Source organism: Notamacropus eugenii, chromosome 1 (assembly GCF_028372415.1).
Source record: "Notamacropus eugenii isolate mMacEug1 chromosome 1, mMacEug1.pri_v2, whole genome shotgun sequence".
Taxonomy (NCBI): Eukaryota; Metazoa; Chordata; class Mammalia; order Diprotodontia; family Macropodidae; genus Notamacropus; species Notamacropus eugenii.
Genome location: NC_092872.1, coordinates 744,426,950 through 744,445,655, shown reverse-complemented (window position 1 = coordinate 744,445,655; position 18,706 = coordinate 744,426,950). Strand labels below are relative to the sequence as shown.

The 18,706-nt window shown below is 44.9% G+C and overlaps 1 protein-coding gene across 2 annotated transcripts in view; it reads right to left on the bottom strand.

Annotated features, from left to right (window-relative positions):
• Positions 1 to 6,255: 6,255 nt before the first annotated feature.
• The window catches only part of DPYSL2 (dihydropyrimidinase like 2), a 191,631-nt gene continuing 179,180 nt past the window's right edge, over positions 6,256 to 18,706 (bottom strand). For both annotated transcript variants that reach the window (XM_072638197.1, XM_072638178.1), the window contains exons 12-14: positions 14,969 to 15,148; positions 10,661 to 10,826; positions 6,256 to 9,160 (exon numbers count right to left, since the gene is read on the bottom strand). In XM_072638197.1, coding sequence (XP_072494298.1) covers positions 9,069 to 9,160; positions 10,661 to 10,826; positions 14,969 to 15,148 — 438 coding nt within the window. In that variant the 3' untranslated portion in view covers positions 6,256 to 9,068. The remainder of the gene's footprint in view (positions 9,161 to 10,660; positions 10,827 to 14,968; positions 15,149 to 18,706) is intronic.

Genomic DNA, 18,706 nt, shown 5'->3' with positions numbered 1-18,706 from the left:
TCAAGCCTTCAGGCTATTGTTTTAAATGCTGGCTGAATGAATGGACAAATTCCCAGGCTCACAGAAAGAAATCTCTTTCCATTGTAGGGGCATTGGTGCCACCTAGTGGACATAGAATGCCCAACAGGTATGGATGCTAGGTTCTTTACCAGCTCTATCTGCTTTATGGTCTAGGATTTTATTAAAATCATAGGATCATAGACTGTGAGTTGGAAGGGATTTGGAAGTCTTCTAATCACAGAACCCTCACCCTAGAACTGGAAGGAAACTTAAAGGTCATCTAGGCCAAGCTCCCCATTTTATAGATGAGGAAACTGAGGCTCCGAATGATTAATTGACTTACCCAGTGTCCAACAGGCTATTGTAAGTGGCAGGAATTTGAACCCAGGTCCTCTGCCTCCAAACCTGGCATTGCTTCCATGGGAGCTCTGGCTCTTCAAACCTACTTTTGATGTTTATGACCTCTCTAATCACAGACTCAGTATGTGTGGGCCTCTGTGTCCTTATACGTAAAGTGAAAGAGTTGGGACTATGTGGCCTCTGAAGCCTCTCCCAGAGCCAGATCTATGATCCTGCAAAGATTTAGAGACAGAAGAGACCTTAGATGCCATCAATTCCACTCATCCCCAATTTTACAGAGGAAGAAACCGAGTCCTAGATAGGTTATGTGACTTGCCCAAGATCACACGGATCCTAAGTGTCAGGCAGGATTTAAAGTCCAGTTCCCCACCACAAATTCAACATTCCTTGCATGTAGCACCTCTTGCAGCTAGTGAATAGGATCTTCTGCCGGGAGAAACCCTGGAGATCATCCATTCCAACTCGTTCATTTTATATGTGAGGGAATTAAGACAGAAGGGAAGTGACAATGAAAATCATAGTAAAGAGTAAAAGCAGGCTTTGAACAGTTCATGGATAACTGGTGCTCATGGAAAGAGCCAAAAGGGACCAAAAAAAGCAGGGATATTGGATAAGGTCAGCGACTAGGTCATGGATAGAGAACAGGAGTCAAGAGAGGGAGAGAGGATAACAGGACTGAAAAGGAAAGATGGGTGTCTGGTTATGGAAAAGAATCTAATGAAAGAAACCAAGGTCTATGAGCTTATCAATGGCTCATTTTTTTAAGAGTAATCAATTTAATTTTTCCTCTAGTCAAGTGTATGATAATTCTTTTAGGAAATGGATATTATTTACTCATATTTCTCCCATTTTTATTCTAAAATTGGATAGAGGAGGTAAAACTAATATCAGTCCCTTGTATTTACAACAGAGGAAGCAGCATGTCATCATGAATAGGGGTCCAGCCAGGGTATTAAGAAGATCTACATCCAAATTCTAACTGACATTTAACTTAAGCCAGACATGACAGAAATAGCTGGACAGCAACAATGACCAGGGGCAGCTAGGTGGCCCAGTGGATAGAGTCCTGGGCTTGGAGTCAGGAAGATCTGTGCTAAAATCTGACCTCAGACACTTACTATCTGTGTGACCCTGGACTAGTCACTTAACCTGTTTGTGTCAGTAAATGAATTGGAGCAGGAAATGGCAAACCATTCCAGCGTGTTTGCCAAGAAAATCCCAAATGGGGTCATGAAGAGTTGGGCATGATGGAAATGACTAAACAATGATCATGAGCAAATAATTTCATCTCCCTATGCCTCAGTTTCCTCATCAATAAAATTACATTTAGAAAAACCCATTCAATCCCTCAAGAGTACCCCCAGAACCCTGGCAGAGAGATCTAGGGACCACAGCTTGGAGATTTATGGGAAGGTGGTGTTACTGCTAATGATAGAGATGTGTGAGCCAAGGGCCAGCAGGGTAAGAGAGATTAAAGATGACAGAAAAGGGGGAAGGAAAGAGGATATATAGGAGTAAGGTCCTTAAAGAACACCAGAAAAGATGATGATAATAAATATCTAATATTTATAAGGTTTGCAAAGCATTTTATTATTCATTTAATTCTTATCCCAACTTTATTATTGCTATTTTACAGAGAAGGAAATTGAGGTTAAGTGACTTGTTCAGGGTCACCTAGCTAGTGAGTGTGTGAGGCAGGATTCAAACTCAGCTCTCATCTGACTCAAAGTCTGTTGCTTTCTATAATTATACCACCCAGAATAAGATTAAGGCACACAGGTAAAACAGGAATTAGATGGCAAAGTGGAGGGACTGCCACAGTCTCTAAAATGAGAAGGGAAGAGAGGTTTGGAGATATGAGTCTGGCTTTATTTTCTCCAGAAAGAAGGCAATGCTGCCATGTTTTGCTGGGAGAGTGGCAGAACAAGGAGAGTTTGGCACTGAAAGAGAAGATTTGGAAGAGCTGCTATGGGGATGGCACAGGGAATTAGCTGGAGATGAACCCAACTGTATCATGTGGTTATCATGGTGACAAGAGAGCATGTAGAATGGAGCCATGATGTCCTTGGCATGATGAGGAAGCTCTGGCTCCCAATGCAAGTTACCTGGGCACCTTTGTTACCAATGAGTCATAGCGGGCTGCCTGAGATAGTCAGTCCACAATCACTTATTACTCCCTACGTGCCAGGAACTGGGCTAAATGCTGGGGCTACAAGGAAACTCAAAGACTCCGTCCTTGTCCTCAAGGAGCTCATATCATAATGAGTGGGACACGAAAATAACTATTACAGCTAATAACTATTATTATTTTTACAATTTACAATTAAGATAATACAACAAGAATTATAATAACTAGTATTTCTATGGTGCTTTGAGGTTTGCAAAGTGCTTTGCCAACATTATCTCATTTGATCTTCCCAACAACCCTGGAAGACAGCTGATGTTACTGAAGCTGTATTACAGGCAAGGAAACTGATTATAACTTCCTTGAGGTCAGGGACTACCTTTTTCTTCTTTTTATATCTCCAGCTCTCAGCACAGTGCCTGTCGTTGTAGGCACTTAATAAATGTTTGCTTATTGATTATTGATTGATTGAGGCAGAAGTAAAGTAACTTGCCCAGGGTCACCTGGCTAGGAGTTTTCTGATTTGAATTCAGGACTTTCTGATTTCAGGCCCAGTGTTCTATCCGATCGGCCTCCCAGGAGCCCCTACAGCTTACAACTGTGCCATGGACAGCGGCGTGTTTGCAAGATACGAACATTATAAACGGGAGGTATTTTCAGGAGAGAGAGGGAGAGGGAGAGAGAGAGAGAGAGAGAGAGAGAGAGAGAGAGAGAGAGAGAGAGAGAGAGAGAGAGAGAGAGAGAGAGAGAGAGAGAGAGAGAGAGAGAGAGAGACAGAGAGAGACAGAGAGAGACAGAGAGAGACAGAGAGACAGAGAGACAGAGAGAGACAGAGAGAGACAGAGAGAGAGAGACAGAGAGAGAGAGAAGGAGGGAAGGCCTGGAAAAGGCCTCTTTCAGATGATAAAATTTGAACTGTCTTGAAGGAAGCAAGAAGAGCCAGGAGGCAGAGGGGAGAAAGGCATGCATTCCAAGTATGAGGGACAACCAGTGAAAAGGCACTGAGCATCCCAAGAAAGAGGAAAGAGGCCAGTGTAGCTGGATCATAAAGTCCATGGAGGAAGGTGAGTACACAAAGGCAAGAAAGGTAGGAAGTGAATGGGTTATGGAGAGATTTACGTGCCAGAGCCTTTAAACTGGAACTCAGAGTTAATGGGTAGTCATTGGAAGATTCTGAGTCCCAGTTAGCCAAAGGTAAAGTGTGCTGCTGGGAAAGATGGTGGGACTCCCTTCCAAATTTTTAAGTTGACACTGGACAATCATTTGTCAGGTGTGCTAGAATGGGGATTCCTTGGGGACGTGTATTCAACTCTATGACTGAGGGTCCTGCCAACTCTCAAATTCCGAGGAATATTTGAAAACAGCCACAATGCTGCTCACTTTCTTCCCTCTTTCAAGCTAAACATCCTTAATTCCTTCACCCAATCCTCATATGGCATGGTCTCCAGGCTGCTCCCAATCTGGTCATCTTATTAAAATATGGCATCCAGTCAACAATGAGCTTTAATAACTCTAAATTACACTAAGACTTTTGAAACACCATATAGATATATATGTATTTGTATTTGTCGTTCTGTCAATTTTCAGTTGTGCATAACTTTTCATGACCTCATTTGGGGTTTTCTTGGCAGAGATACTAAAGTGGGTTGCCAATTCTTTCTCCAGCTCATTTTACAGATGAGGAAACTGAGGCAGAGCTAAGTGACTTGCCCAGGGTCACTGAGCCAGTAAATGTCTGTGGCTAGATTTGAACTAAGAAAGTATATACACATACATTTTCATACACATACATATATGTATATGAAAATGTATGTGTATGTATTGTACTTATGGATATGTATATCATTTAGATCTGTGTATATATGCATATATTACTTATGTTACACATATATAAATTTAACATACTTGTATGGGGTATATGTGTCTATATATCTATACAGGTGTATTATCTACATATCTATAAAGATGTGTTGGTATACATATGTGAACATGTATGCATGCAAGTACACACAAACACACTAATCATACCTCCCAAGTCATTTAGTTTTCCTGGCCCTCAGTTTCCTCACCTATAAAATGAATGCAATACCTGTTGAGTTCTCTTGCAACAAGAGCAGTTCTTTCCAGTCTACTGGATTTGTGCCGTCTATTAGTGTGTGCACATTCCCTGTGCCAATGGTGAGTTGAATCATCTTTGCAGATGTTTTCATACATTTTTTGTGTTTTGACCGCATAGTGGGATTCCTTGTCTGCCATGGTAATCAGGCCAGGGTTGGGTAAGTAGGCAATGCTTAGGGCACCTTTTCTAGCCCCCTTCCTCACACCAGGAAGTGAACAGTGCAATCTTTTAAAGGCTGCTCAGACACCCAAGGGGCTGCTAAGTCCCACTGCTGCTTCCAGTGAGAAATGACCCTATGGCCTGGGCAGCCTGTGTGCAGGGTTGTGACTACAGCTCTCAGTGTATCCGCACCTGCCTGTCGCCACAGGACTTTGAGGCATAATAGTGAAATGGTATGGGTGATGTTTTTTGATTCGTGCATAAACTGGAGTTAAGTGACACAGAGTTGCATGAAGTCGTCAGCCTCACTCTCTCCTCCAGAGTCATCGTAATCTAGTGGCAGGACAGAGTCAAGATGACTGACGATGGCTCAGGATGCAGTAGATGACCTTGGCATCGTTGGTGTATAACCAGGCTCTAAGCATTTCACATCACCTGCTTCATCTGCCTTCATGGCTATTGGAACAAATTGTTCTCATCTGCCCATCCCACCAGATAAAGTCTTCACATGCTTGGGGTAGACACCCTCTAACTCACCAATGGGTTTGAGAACCCTTGGTTACCCTCAACCTGGTTTGGCCCATCTGCCAAAATGGTTTACAGGGTTGTGGCCGCTGTGCATGCTGTAGCTTCTTGGAGCCATACGTGAGAGTTAGGTGGAACAGGTGGACACCAAAGGTGGAAGAGCCCTGAAAAGGGCTTGGCAGCCATCACACCAAAGGTACTGGTACTGGTACTGGCCCTACCTGAACACACCCTACACCCCTATATAAAATGAAAGGACTGGACTAGATAACCTCTGAACTCCCATTTAAGTCTAGATCTATGGTCTTATGATTAGTGGCTAAGCCAGGACTAGATTAGGAGGAAGGAGAGTTCAGAGACATCATTCTTGACCTGTCTAGTGCTGCTCTATTCCAAACCCAGGACTACCACTGCATTTCAGGAGGGTGGGACAAGCTCACTGCCAGTAGCTGTGTTGACAGGTAACTCTTCCCTGGTCTGCTCTGTCCTTTAGATGGCATTCCCATTTGCCTGGAAGTAGCCCCATCTGAATCATCTCCATCACAAGGGAGGAAGCCCAATGCAAATATAGACCCTCCAGGATGAGGACATTTGGAGGAATGGCCTCTGATCTAGTGCTAGCCTAGAGGGCAAGGACCATTCCATTTGGATCCTTGTTTTCCTGCCTACACAGAAACAGGTATTAGATCTGTAATCTCGTGGCTATAGGGAGCTCCCAGGAGAAGAAACTTACTCTTCTGATGCAAGTCAGCCCCTCTGAAACTTCTAGGCTTAGAATTTAAGTGATGAGAGCTTAAGTAACTAGCCCAGGACACATGAGAAACAGAACCTAAAGCCAGGACAATCCAGCTCTCATACCCACATTGCCTATCCAGCACCCAGTAGGAACTTCAACCTTTATTGATTAGAGGCATAGAGAGGGCACCCCACCACTACCTCAGAACATCTTGACACAGACACACACCCCTGAAACAACAACATTTGTCTTTATTAGGCGTTTCCATGGTAATATTACACAGAATTCTTAAGGAATAATAAACACGACTTTTTTTACCATAATTATTTTGCCATTAAGACACTGGTAAAAAATAAAAAGAGAGAGGAAAAAAGCACTGTTTGTCTACACACATGATCAGCTTTAGCACATACATCTCCTTCACTCATGGTTCACAATCACAAATCCAAGGGTTAAAATCCAGCTAGTCCAAAATCCTACAATGTCTTAGAGCATCAAGTCACTGCAGTTAGTATGTTCCAAATCATTGTCAATTTCTCTTAGCATTTACATAGGACATTCATTAAACAGACACAAAAAGTGAGCCGACAGGGGAACATGCTTAAGTAGCCTGCAAACATCGTCAGGGTTTGGGTTTTTATTTTGCTCGTTTGGTTACTTGTTTGTGGGTTTTTTTTGTTTTTTGTTTTTTTTGTCTTTTAGGGTTAGGGTTAGATGGAAGCCATCATGAGTAGGAGACAGAAGGGAAGATTCAAGTGAATGCTGAGAGGCTGCCAACACAGCTCAGAATGGAAACGAGACTTTTAGGGTTTCCACCTTGTTCCAATTCCTTTCAAGTACAGGTAAGAAAGAAAAAGGGGGGAGGGCAACTATAAAATATTTTAAGTTAACCAATTACTTTTTTAAAGTGCTTTTTTACTTTAAAAAAATAAAAAGAAATAAACGATAAAAACAACCCCGATGTGATATGTCTGGACATATGAGTGGACTGGCTACAAAGGACTTGCTGCTAATACTTTCTTGAAGCAAATCTGTTTTTACTGTTGTTATTTTTTTAAAGAACCTACAGATATATACCTTTAAGAGAACCTGTCGACACACACAGAAATAAAGGCCACATATATCAAGGTAACGTAGGAAACTGAAGGGAAAGAAGGGGATTCAGCTAATGGAAACTATTCCAAGACACCAAGACGCTAGGCAGTGCTAAGGTGAGGTGACCCATAGGCTCAAACTTGGCCCATAGAAAGAAGTTTGCCAGACATTGCTTTCCACCAATACTGTGTTACATTTGCAAGTGTCAATGCACAATGAAGCGCCCTTCATTTAAAAAAAAAAAAGCATGGCTCCTCCATTTTGCCAATTAAGAGACTTCCCTGTGTCAAAATTCCCGAGTGCGTGTGTGTGTGTGTGTGTGTGTGTGTGTGTGTGTGTGTGTGTGTGTGTGTGTAAGGCCTCTATGCATTGTTATTCCACCAAGTTGACTCCCATGAGGTAAAATTATTTAACTGGGCACCAGGATGTTCTACTGGGGCCCTTTCCCAAAAGTGAAGCTTTACTGGGTCCTGAACTCCTCAAAAGATGCCTCTAGATCAAATTAAATGGGGCTCAGGATGCTGTCAAACCAGTCTCCAGTTTATCCATCTGTTCTATTCTGGTAGCTGGCCATGGGATGAGTTAGCCCAGTCAATTAGCATATAGTGTTGACGAGACCTTGGACACCAATTTGATGCCCTTAGTAGGCAGTTAGCTTTACTCAGGGGAAAAAAACCACTTTCCAAAGCCACAGACTGTCTCTCTCCCTCAACCTCTCAACAAGGAGGCACCAAAGAGTATGGATAGCTCAGTCCAACCCATCCCTACTACTGGAAAAGAATGAATCAATGAGCAATGACTACCATGGGTGGCTTGGTGGCATCCTGCATAACATAGGCCAACTCAGCATACTCAGTGATGGGGCAGCACTTTGTTTCCTCAGGTCAGGTTCCTATGGCAACAATGGAAAAGTGGCCAGGATGCGATAGGGTAAGGCAGCTGGGAGAGGGACAAAAATGTTGTCTAAAACAAACATCCATCGTCTCATCTCAAGTGCTGGAAAGGGCCTTAGAGACTATCTAATCCAACGTCTTCATCTTACACGAAGAAAGTGAGGGGCAAATAAGTTAAGTGACTTGCCCAAAGTCAAACAGGTAATAATGGTCAGAGGTGGGCTTTGAACCCAGGTTCTCTGCTGTGAGATCCAGTGCTATCCCCACTGTGCCATGCTGTCTCTCAGAAGCCAATGAGGGAGAGGCAACTTAAACTGCTTTATAAAACAAAACAAAAAGCCAGAGAACTTTAAAAAGAGAGAAGAAAGGGGAACCTCAAAGGATACATGTTGTAGCCAAATCCAGGACAAAGAGAAATGATGCCTCGTGTCAGTAGCTGACCCAGACTGAAATGGATGGAATGCCAATAGACATGGTCTACAACCACCTGGCTGGGAGACTGCTGGTCTACCAACTTGATTCACTCAGCTGTTAAATACTTGTTTCAACCCATGTACACTTCAAAACTCTTGAATTAATATTTGATCAGGTCTCATAACATCAGATTTTTAAACCACTTTTCCCAACCATACCCCTCCTCAGGGAAAAAAAAAAAGGCAGCTCTCGGGGAATTCACTTCATCCTTCCCTTAGGAAAAGAAAGATGTTCGTGAGAATCCTGGATAAAAAACACCCTATTTGTGCCGGGGATTTTTTTCATACTTTTTGTTTTGCACCCTTGAGGTGTCAGGTCACATTCTGTCTCTGGAGTCGGTGTGTGGACATGTATGTAATGCTATCAGAAGTGGATAAACATGGGTGAGAAAAATCGGTAACATCAGGGGAAGGAGGACCGAGTGTGGGGCCCAGAAGGAAGCCCCATGGACTGGCTGCCCCACAGTAACTATCACAGGCTCTAAAAATAATAATAATAATAAACAAAACCCAACGTCCTCAGGTGCCCCACCCCTCACCCCCCTTTCCCAGTCTGCTATGGCTGCTCTATGACTGGGGAGCTCTAGCCCAAGCTGGTGATGTTGGCACGGCCACCTGGGGGAGCCACAATGCGCTGGGTGGTACGGCGAGGGATGTTGTCATCGATCTGTGCACCTGGAAAGCAGAAAAAAGAGAGGAGGGAGACCAGGTTTAAAAAAGTCACAGTAACTTCCTACCACTGCTCCCTACTACCTGGGTGACCTCAGACCAATCTTTTCCCAGATCATGCCTCAGTCTTCCTGTCTGTAAAATGGAGAGATTATACTGCATGAGCCCTAAGGGCCTTTCCAGTTCTAATATTTAATGACTATGACTGAAGCAATCAATGGAGAATTAAGTGCCTACTATGTGCCAGCAATATTGTTGGGCACTGGAAATTCAAGGATTGGAGTCAGGAAGTCCTGAGTTCAAACCTGGCCTCAGATGCTTACTAGCTGTGTGACCCTGGGCAAGTCACTTTGTTGCTGTCTGTCTCAGTGTCTTCAACTGCAAAAGGAGGATAGTAACACCATCTCCCTCCCAAGGCTATTGTGAAAATCAAGTGAGACAATATTTGTGAAAAGCATTTAACATAATACTTGGCACAGAGTAAGAGCTACAAAATACTTGTCATTTCCATGAAAATAATAATACCTCTCCTTGAAACAGGCATCTTCATGTTTTATAAAACACTTTCCTCATTACTTGTTCTTTTTAACTTTTGACAACTATTTCAATGACCAGTTTGAGTTGTAGGAGGAAGGAAGAAGGAAGGAAGGGAGATTTTATGAAGCACCTACTATGTGCCAGGCACATAATCTGGATCACAACTAATTCAAACTCTGAAATTCTATGATTCTGTGATTTGTATATCAAGAATATAGTAAAAACAGTAATAACAATATCTCACATTTTATAGCACATTAAGATTGGCAAAGTACTTTCTTCAGAACAGCCCTATGAAGGAAGAACTAAACGTATTTTTATACCCATTTTACAAGTGAGCAAACTGAGACTCTTGGGGTCTAAGTGACTCAGTCATGACCATACAGCTGGTACTGGCTAGGCTAGGATTAACAGAAGTCAAGAGATTTCCTGAGTTTATATTGTATCCCCCTCCCATACAGGGAGATCCATGATGTCAGAGGCCCTATTTTATCTAAATTTTGTACCTTCCTCAAAAACCTGCCACAATGCTCTGTGAATAGAAAACACCTAACAAATGATTTCTCAATGAAATTAAGGGTGCATAGATGGATAGATGGGAGGATGAACAGATGGAAGGATGGATGGATGGATGGATGGATGGATGGATGGATGGATGGATGGATGGATGGAAGGATGGATGGATGGATGGATGGATGGGAGGATGGAAGGATGGATGGATGGATGGATGGATGGATGGATGGATGGGAGGATGGATGAATATAATAAATGATTCTAAATAAACAGCCCGCCCTCCCCTTTTGCCAAAGCCTGCACACAGCAGACACTTAATTAATGCCTGTTATTTGATGGCTCAAACCCACTCTAGTCCACAACTCTTCTGAGGACTGCATCAAAGTCCTAAGACCTCAAGTCAAAAGCACAGGCTCTAATTTGGGGAGAAAAATTCATTTGTAAAGGAGTCTATACCAGACAAGCTGAATCCAGACTGGTGCAGGTTCCGGACAGGCGGGGCCTGCTGTTTGGCAGGAGAAGTCTTGGCAGAAGAAGCTGGAGTCACTGTCTTGGGTGTCACAGACACTTCACACACTGGCCCATCGTAGAGGCCTCGGGGAACACCCCTCAGCTCTGCCAACTGAAAACACAAATGCCAGTTAGCTGGGGACTGAAGAGCAAACATCTTCCCAGGCCCTCTCCACTGGAGGCACCTCGTGTGATGAGGATGAAAGGCCACATCTGATCAGCAGCCCTGGCAACAAGCCACCAATGGCTGGACATGCTCAGGAAAGGAGGACATCGAAAAAACAAGAGCAGATACAAGATCATCCAGCAGGTGGCAGGCTTTCACCATCATGTTCCTCACCAAGCTTGGGATATGGAAAAACAGAAATATTCAAAGGACAGTAAACCCTTTCAGATTTCTTGTTAGGTGCACTTTGCCTCTAAACTCATGTATCTAGGGATTTCCCTAGGGATGGTCAAGAAGAAAATAGACAGCAAAGTCTCTGGTCCTTCGCAGAGGGGGACGGGACTCTCTTGGCAAGCCACTTAACTTCCATTAGATTACGAGTTCCTGCGGGGCAGGGACGGTCTTTTGACTCCTCTTGTATCCCCAGGGCTTAGCATAAAGTGAATAAACATTGACTGCTCTCTGAGGCTTGCCCCTATTTTTATTTATTTTATTTTTAATTTGTTTAATTTTACTTTTAATCTATTTTTAAATAGAGGAGGGAGCAGACCAGCTGACTTGAGGGTTTTCCCAGCTCCATATCCAGGAACCTAAATTTCCAGTGGAGCAAAGGGATTCCTCTGTGGAGCACATTCTCCTGCCCTCTGGGATCATCAACATGTTTAGAAAGAAAGGGGAGCTAGGGGAGCCTCAAACAGCCCTTAGCTTTCTAAGCTATTGGTAGCTATTGGTTAAGAAGCCCCGGGTGAGATATCCTCCCACCTAAAGGCAGCATGGAGCTGGACCTCAAGGCTTCCCAAATCTGTCAGACTCAGGGTCCTATCAGGGATAGGGACTGGACCTAGGCTTTCATTTCTGGAACCTCCAAGTGTGGAGGGACCTCCAACTCCACAGCTACTGGAGGCCATCCTCTGGTCCTTGTAACATCTTAGCACTTTGGTCCCCAGTTTTAAGACTGTGAATCTAAAGTTGGAACATACCTTGGAGACCTTCTAGTTTCTAACCAGCTCATTTGACATATGGGGGAAACAGAGACCAGGGAGTCAAAAGGATTTGCCAAGATCAGTCAGTCAGAGGGATAACAATTCCTGGAACATCCACCTCACAATGCAATGCTCCAAGGAGATAACATCCAGAGGCAGGCTTGAACCTAGGTCTTCCTTACTGGAGACCAAGACTCTACCCATTATGGCGCACAGTTTGTCCCAGGACACTCCAACTCTACCACCACCACCACCATCACCACCATCATCCTCTCAAGGAAGGAAGAGTTTCTGAAAAGTTACCTAGGGGCAATTAGGCAGTGGATAGAGCACTAGCCCTGGTTCAGGAGGACCTGAGTTCAAATTTGGCCTCAAATAGCTGTGTGACCCCAGGGCAAAATTCATTTAACCCCAATTGCTTCCAAAAAAAAGTTATCTAGTTCTTTCCCCAGCCTCTGGGTCTCTAAAGTACTGAGCTGACCAAGTTAAGGGATCCCTCTCTCCTCTAGTACCTGCCAAAACTGAAAGCTTCTCAGTGAAGCTTAGAATGCCCTTGCAGAAAGCAGAGGAGGGGGCATCTTCCCAAACAAAATAAAGGAGCCTGGGAGATGGCCCCAACTTCCTCAAATGATACCACATAAGGACTCCGTGGGAAGGCAGATCTGCTCTGGGGTGACAGTTGCGGGGTTGGAGGGGCAGGGGTTTGGAAAGACCACACAGCAGTAGACTCCCTTCAAGGAGCACAGGAAGAAGGCTAACCCCCCTCCCCCACGCTGGAGCTTCAGAAGAAGGCTCTGTCCCAGGTGCTGAGCAACTGCCTTTTCCTGCAGAGCCCACAAAAAATATGTAGTATCAATACCACCAAGGACACCTGGAACTAGGAAAGGAAGTGGGTCAGCCATGTAGCAAGACTAATGGAAGGGCAGCAGTACGATGTGGTAGAAAGTGTACCAGCTATGGAGTCAAGAGGACCTGGGTTTGAATCTCACCTCTGACCTACCTGCTGGGTACTTCCCTGAACCTCAGTTTCCTCCTCCATAAAATGAAGGAAATGAGGGGCACTTAACTAGTTTTGTGTCCTGGACTCATCTGACAGTCTGGTGTAGCCCAGAGATGGAATCCTTCTCAAAAGAACATTTCAAAATGATCAAAGAAAATGCTAAATGTCAGTGGTCATGAAAACAAAGATGTGACTGATTTTCCATCTGAGTTCATAGACTCCCTGAAGTCCAAGGACCCACATTCAGAATCGCTGGACTACATGGTCTCAAAGTTCCTTCCAACCCTAGCTTTGGGGACCTCCAGGTGACTTTGGGAACATCTCTTTGGCCTTTATTTCTTCCTCTGTAAAATAAGGGAGATGGACTAGTGAGTGTCTTAGGGCCCTTCTAGCGCCCTACCTGTGGTCACCTTTGTGTGGCCTAGAGAAAGCCCCTTCACCTCTCTGGGTTCACCTATAACATGAGGGATGGGGAACCTGAGGCCTTGAGGTCACACATGACCTTCTAAGTCCTTGGGGGTGGCCTTTTGACTGAGTCCAAGTTTTACAGAACCTATCCTTTTATTGAAGGGGGTTTGTTCTGTGAAGTTTCAATTCAGCCAAAAGGCTGCACTTAAGGACCTTGAGGCCACTGGTTCCCCACCTCTGGACTAGATGGTCTCTGAAGTCCCTGATATCTCTGGATCTAGGATCCCAGGACTGCCTAAAGGGGCAGCCCAAGCACCAAGATGCTAAAAAAAAAAAAAAAAAAAAAAAAAAAAAAACAACCCAAGCCAGGATGGCCTCTGGCATTCTGACAGGGTCTTCTCAGTAGGTTCACAAAAGGACACAGATGAAAGCCCTGGTAAAGAGAGTGTCTACTGCAAGGCAAACACAATTCCGTATCATAGGCTCACCTATCTGCCTCAATCTACTGGCTGCTGGGCCTAGAATTAGGGAAATCCACGTTCTAATCCCCCCTCAGACACTTTCTTACTGTGTGACCCTGGGCAAGTCAATTAACTTCTGTCTGCCTCAGTTTCTTCAATTGTAAAATGAGGATTCCAAATGCGATAATATTTTAAAGCACTTGACTGACACATAGGTGATTAATAAATCCTTACATCCTTCTGTCCCTTCTCTGTAACCCTCCAAATCTGGATACTCAGAAGACTACATACTAGAAACTTCCGAGTTCTTAGCTGATTAGTGTTTCCCTGCCTGGGATCTCAGAAGGAGAACCAAGCAGATTCACCTAAAGCCAGTCTCCCCCACAACATATCAGACACCTGAGTGGTGTCAGCAGAGCAGCTCTGCCCCTGCCCCTGGAACTTTTCCAGGGGCCCTAATGGACCTAGGAGACCTGGACTGTTGGGGGCTTCCTGTCATGGATGGCAGCCTCTCATATCCAAGGCTCTTTGGGGACATTCACAGATCAGAGAATCATCAATCTGAAGCTAGAAGGGGCCCAGAGGTTAGCTAGTCTATCCCTCATTATACAGATGAGGAAAATAAGGGAGTCTAAGTGATTTGTCCAGGTCACACAGAAAAGCAGAACTCAAACCCTGGAAGGGACTGAGACCATCTCAGTGAGTTCCCTCATTATACATATGAGGAAACTAAGGCCAGAGAAGGGACCAGACTTGGCCAGGGCCACATAGCTATTACATGGCAGAGGTGGGATCCAAGCCCAAGTCCCTAACTCCAGAAAGTCTTTCCACTGTTCCATGCTGCCTCCCATTCCTGTGCGGATCCTTCCTCGCCCCTTCCCTAACCCTCTCTGAGTGTCAGTCCAGGCTCTAGAGTGAGAGGTACATTTGATAGTCCAGGACACTTCCCTCATCCCCACCTCCTGCTCCTCTGGATGCCACCAGGGACCTCCACTTAAACATATACAAGGACTCAAGGCTTCCTTGAGGCCCCACAAAGCAGCCCCTTGAGTCTCCTTTGGTCCCAGTGACAGACTTTGACACCAACCTCACTGCACTGAACAAGCCAAATGATGAACATGGTGGGTAGGGTTGGAACCATTCTGCCCAGGTATGAATGGGTGTAGATATGAGTCACTCTCTACTCAAATTCTAGTATTCAATCAGAAACCCCCTTGTCCAGCCCCAGCTACTCACCCGGCTCCGGGCCTTGATGCGCTTGTAAACGAAATCAGGGAAAGGCTTGCGAGGAATGTAGCGGCCGGATCCTTCAGTCACATGCAGGTTGCCGTCCTCCAGGACAATCTTACCCTGGCTGATCACCACCAGGGGTGAGCCTCGGCATTCCATGCCTTCAAAGATGTTATATTCCAGAGACTGGGGGAGGGAACACACACAGCTTTAGAACAGGATTCAAAACTGCAAAGGCTTCTGGATGAATACGAAAGCAACCTAACACCACACTCCACCTTGACCCCAGCTTGATTACTAGTAATCACATGTGAACAAGTCACTACACCTCTGATGCCTCAGTTTCCTCAGCTGTAAATTTAAGACAATTTCTATCTCCTACAGCATCACAGTTAGAGCTAAGTGGGCCTCAGATCATTCAGTCCAAATATTCCCCTTCAGACAAGAGGGGACTCAGGTCTGAGGGAGGCAAAGTGACAGATTCAAACTTGGGGTCTTGGATTCCTGTTCCAATATGTATCTAAGCTGTAGCACCCCCTCCACATCTAACCCAGTGTTCTGCAAACAGTAGGTGATAAACAAATTGCTCTTTCCTCCCTTAGAGCTCTGCTGCCTTAGAACCCAGACCCTTTGGTTCATGTTTGGGGCACAGAACGGCCTCACTAATTCATTAATCAGACACTTCTAAGCACCTAATAATATGGACCAGTCACTGTGTTGGGTGCCGGGCATACAGACAGATGTGAATAGTCCCTGGCCCCAAGATGCTCACATTCTGTTGAGGGAAAGCAACCCGTTTTCAGGTGAGTTTATACAAATTCGACACATTTTTGGACATCCATCCAGCACAGGGATTTTATTAGTTTGACCGATCATACTTTTTACAAGGGCTCTGTTTTCTCTTTTTTTTCTTTTAAGTGAAGGAGGGAGGAGTGGAGGAAGACAAAGTAAATCCCTGTTCAATGAAAAATAAAATTAAAAAACTAAATTCACTACAAAGAAATCCAGGGGAGAGAGAAGAGGAGAAGCTGCTCACAGGTCTGCAAAGGTGAGTTGTGCCTAAGAGTCTGTATTTTATCCAGAGGTGACAGAGAACCACTCTGGAACTTGTGGAGTAGAGCAGCGTCTTAGTCAGACCCAGGCTTCGAAGGCCACTTTAGCAACTTCGTAGAGGATCAGGGCCTGGAGGCAAAGTGGCCAATTAGGAGGTGATTATAGCTGGAGTCCAGGTGAGAATGGATAAGGCAGCAGAGCTGTTAGGAGAGGCATGGAGAGGAGAAAGATTTGAAAGCCTCCATGCAGGAGAAATCTACAAGACTCGGTGACTAACGAGAACATGGGGTGAGGAGGAAAAGTGGCTAGTCGAGGGAGGACACCAAGGGTGCAAACCAGGGTGACCAGCAAGATGTCAGTGCTGGTGACAGAAATGGGACTGTCAGGAGGAGAGATGGCTTTGGGGAAAGATCGGGAGTTCCCAAAGCTTTGGCTCCAGCCTTGCCTGGCTTTCCACGTGTTCATTAGAATGGTGGTTATGCCGAAAGAAAAGCAAAGCCACAAATGGAATGATTGTGGCAGCTTAAGAGAAACGCCTTCACTCAAATGTCTGAGTTCAGCGAGAGCCAAGCAAAACAGAGTAAGGCCCTGCGGCTCCGAGCTCGCCCTGGGCCAACAGTGCCACATCTGTCCAAGTTCTTGGGAAACACTCCTGGCTCTGAGTTTGGGGGTACTGCAGGGGGGCTTTGGTGGAGAGGAAAAGTTTTCTGGTACACTGAAATATCCACACAGTGCAGTCCAACATTACCCTACTCATAGCTTTATCCCCCATCACTCACTTACTTTTCAGCTGAGCAGCATGTTCTGGCCTAGCTGCCTGACTCTTCCTCTCCCATCTCATGTATTTGCACGGGCCATCCCTCCATCCAAACACTCCCTTCTCATCTTTGCTGCTTAGAATCCTTAACTTCCCTTAAAGCTCAGCTCTGGTGCCTTGACAGAGCTGGTGGTGCAATAGATAGGGGGCTGGGCCTGGAGTGGGGAAGGGCTGGGTTCCAATTCAGCCTCAGATACTCACTATCTGTGTGACCCTGGAGCAAGTCAACCTCTGCTTGCCTCAGTTTCCTCAACTGTATGGAGATAATGATAACATCTACCTCTCAGGGTTGTTAGGAACATCAAATGAGATAATATTTATTATGAGATAAAGTGCTTCACATACAGTAGGCACTAAATAAATGCTTGTTCTCTTTCCTCTCTTGATTCCCCCTTATTTTAGTGCCTTCACCCTGTTGTTTCTCTCCAGGTCATCTTGTATATATCTTGTTTGCACACCGTTTTGGTATGTTGTCTTCCCCCATTGTACCCTGAGAGCAGGAAATGTCCTTTACCCTTCTTTGAATCCCCCAAGCATTGTTCTAAGTAGGTGCTTAATAAATGTTTACTGACTGACTCAGGTGAAATCTTTCCGAATCCCCCTGGTAATTAAGCATTCTCTTGCTCTTCAAATTATCTTGAATTTGTTCAACTGTTAATGTTTGTGAAATCCCAACCTCTCTGCCTCCTCTGGTAAGAGTATAATCTCCTGGAGGACAAAGATTGCCTAGCTTTCATCGTTGTACCCCTCACTTAGAACGGTGCCTAAGCCTGCTGCTCGTAGGAGCTCAATAAATGTTTGCTGAATTGCCATGAATGGCCCTGCTCCCAGGGTCACATCAAGGAGGCAGACTCTTAGACAAGCAGCTCCAATTTTGCAAACCAGCAGGGGTTTCAGCTGAACCTGGAAAACCAAACATTCCAGCAAGATTACAGCTACCATGTAAATTAGCACAAGCCCCAAAGGCCACAAGCCTGAAAAACACTACACCGCGGCCAGGGAGGAATGAAAGAAAAAAAGAAAATGTCTTCTCTCAGAGGTTGCCGACCAACATCGTGGGCTGTGGGCTGATAAGGGCGTGGATGGTGGCAGCTGGAGAGATAGTGTTTAGATATATCTACAGGCAAGATTATAACAACAGGGGATCTAAGTGGCTTATTGTAGCCTCTCACCAGAGAACCTTCACTTTACTATTTAGCCAAGTGATAGGGATTGTGGGGGCACACTCAGGTCTTGAACTTCAGGCTCATATGAGGAAATTAAAGTGATAAAGAAACATGATTCTTCTCCAGGGTAAAAATCTCCACTTTCTTCATATAGCCTGGACGCAAGGTCCTTTACGAGCCTGTCTGCCCTCCTCTGGACACTCTCCAGATTATCAGTCCTTCCTAAAAACTGGGGTGCCCACCCAGAACTGAACATGGGACTCCAGCTCTGTCTGAGGAGGACAGAGGCCAGAGGGACAACCAACCCTAGTCCTGGGTACTATGAGTCTCTCAATACAGCCTTAGATCCCATTCCTTAGCTTTCTGGTTTGGCTGAGTCGGTCACAGGTGACATTGTTGGATGGGACACCTGAAGCAGTGAGTCTCTAGGTGTGCATATCGCTGGCAGCTGCCAGTCCCAAGCATATATTGACTATCTTATAAAGCTCTATTAGTGCAGGAATAGAGTGTAAGTATCCTAGTAACAAAATACTAGTAACTAGTAATATAAGCCTTTGTAAGCCAGTCTACTCCACCAACCTGGATAATACCAGGGTTAACAAATCACATTAGGTTACTTTCTTGCAGGATCCCTGTGACTCATGACTGAGTCTTTTCTTGAAAGAGGGGCAGAAGACCTGTGACCTGCAGATATGGCAGACAGAGCTC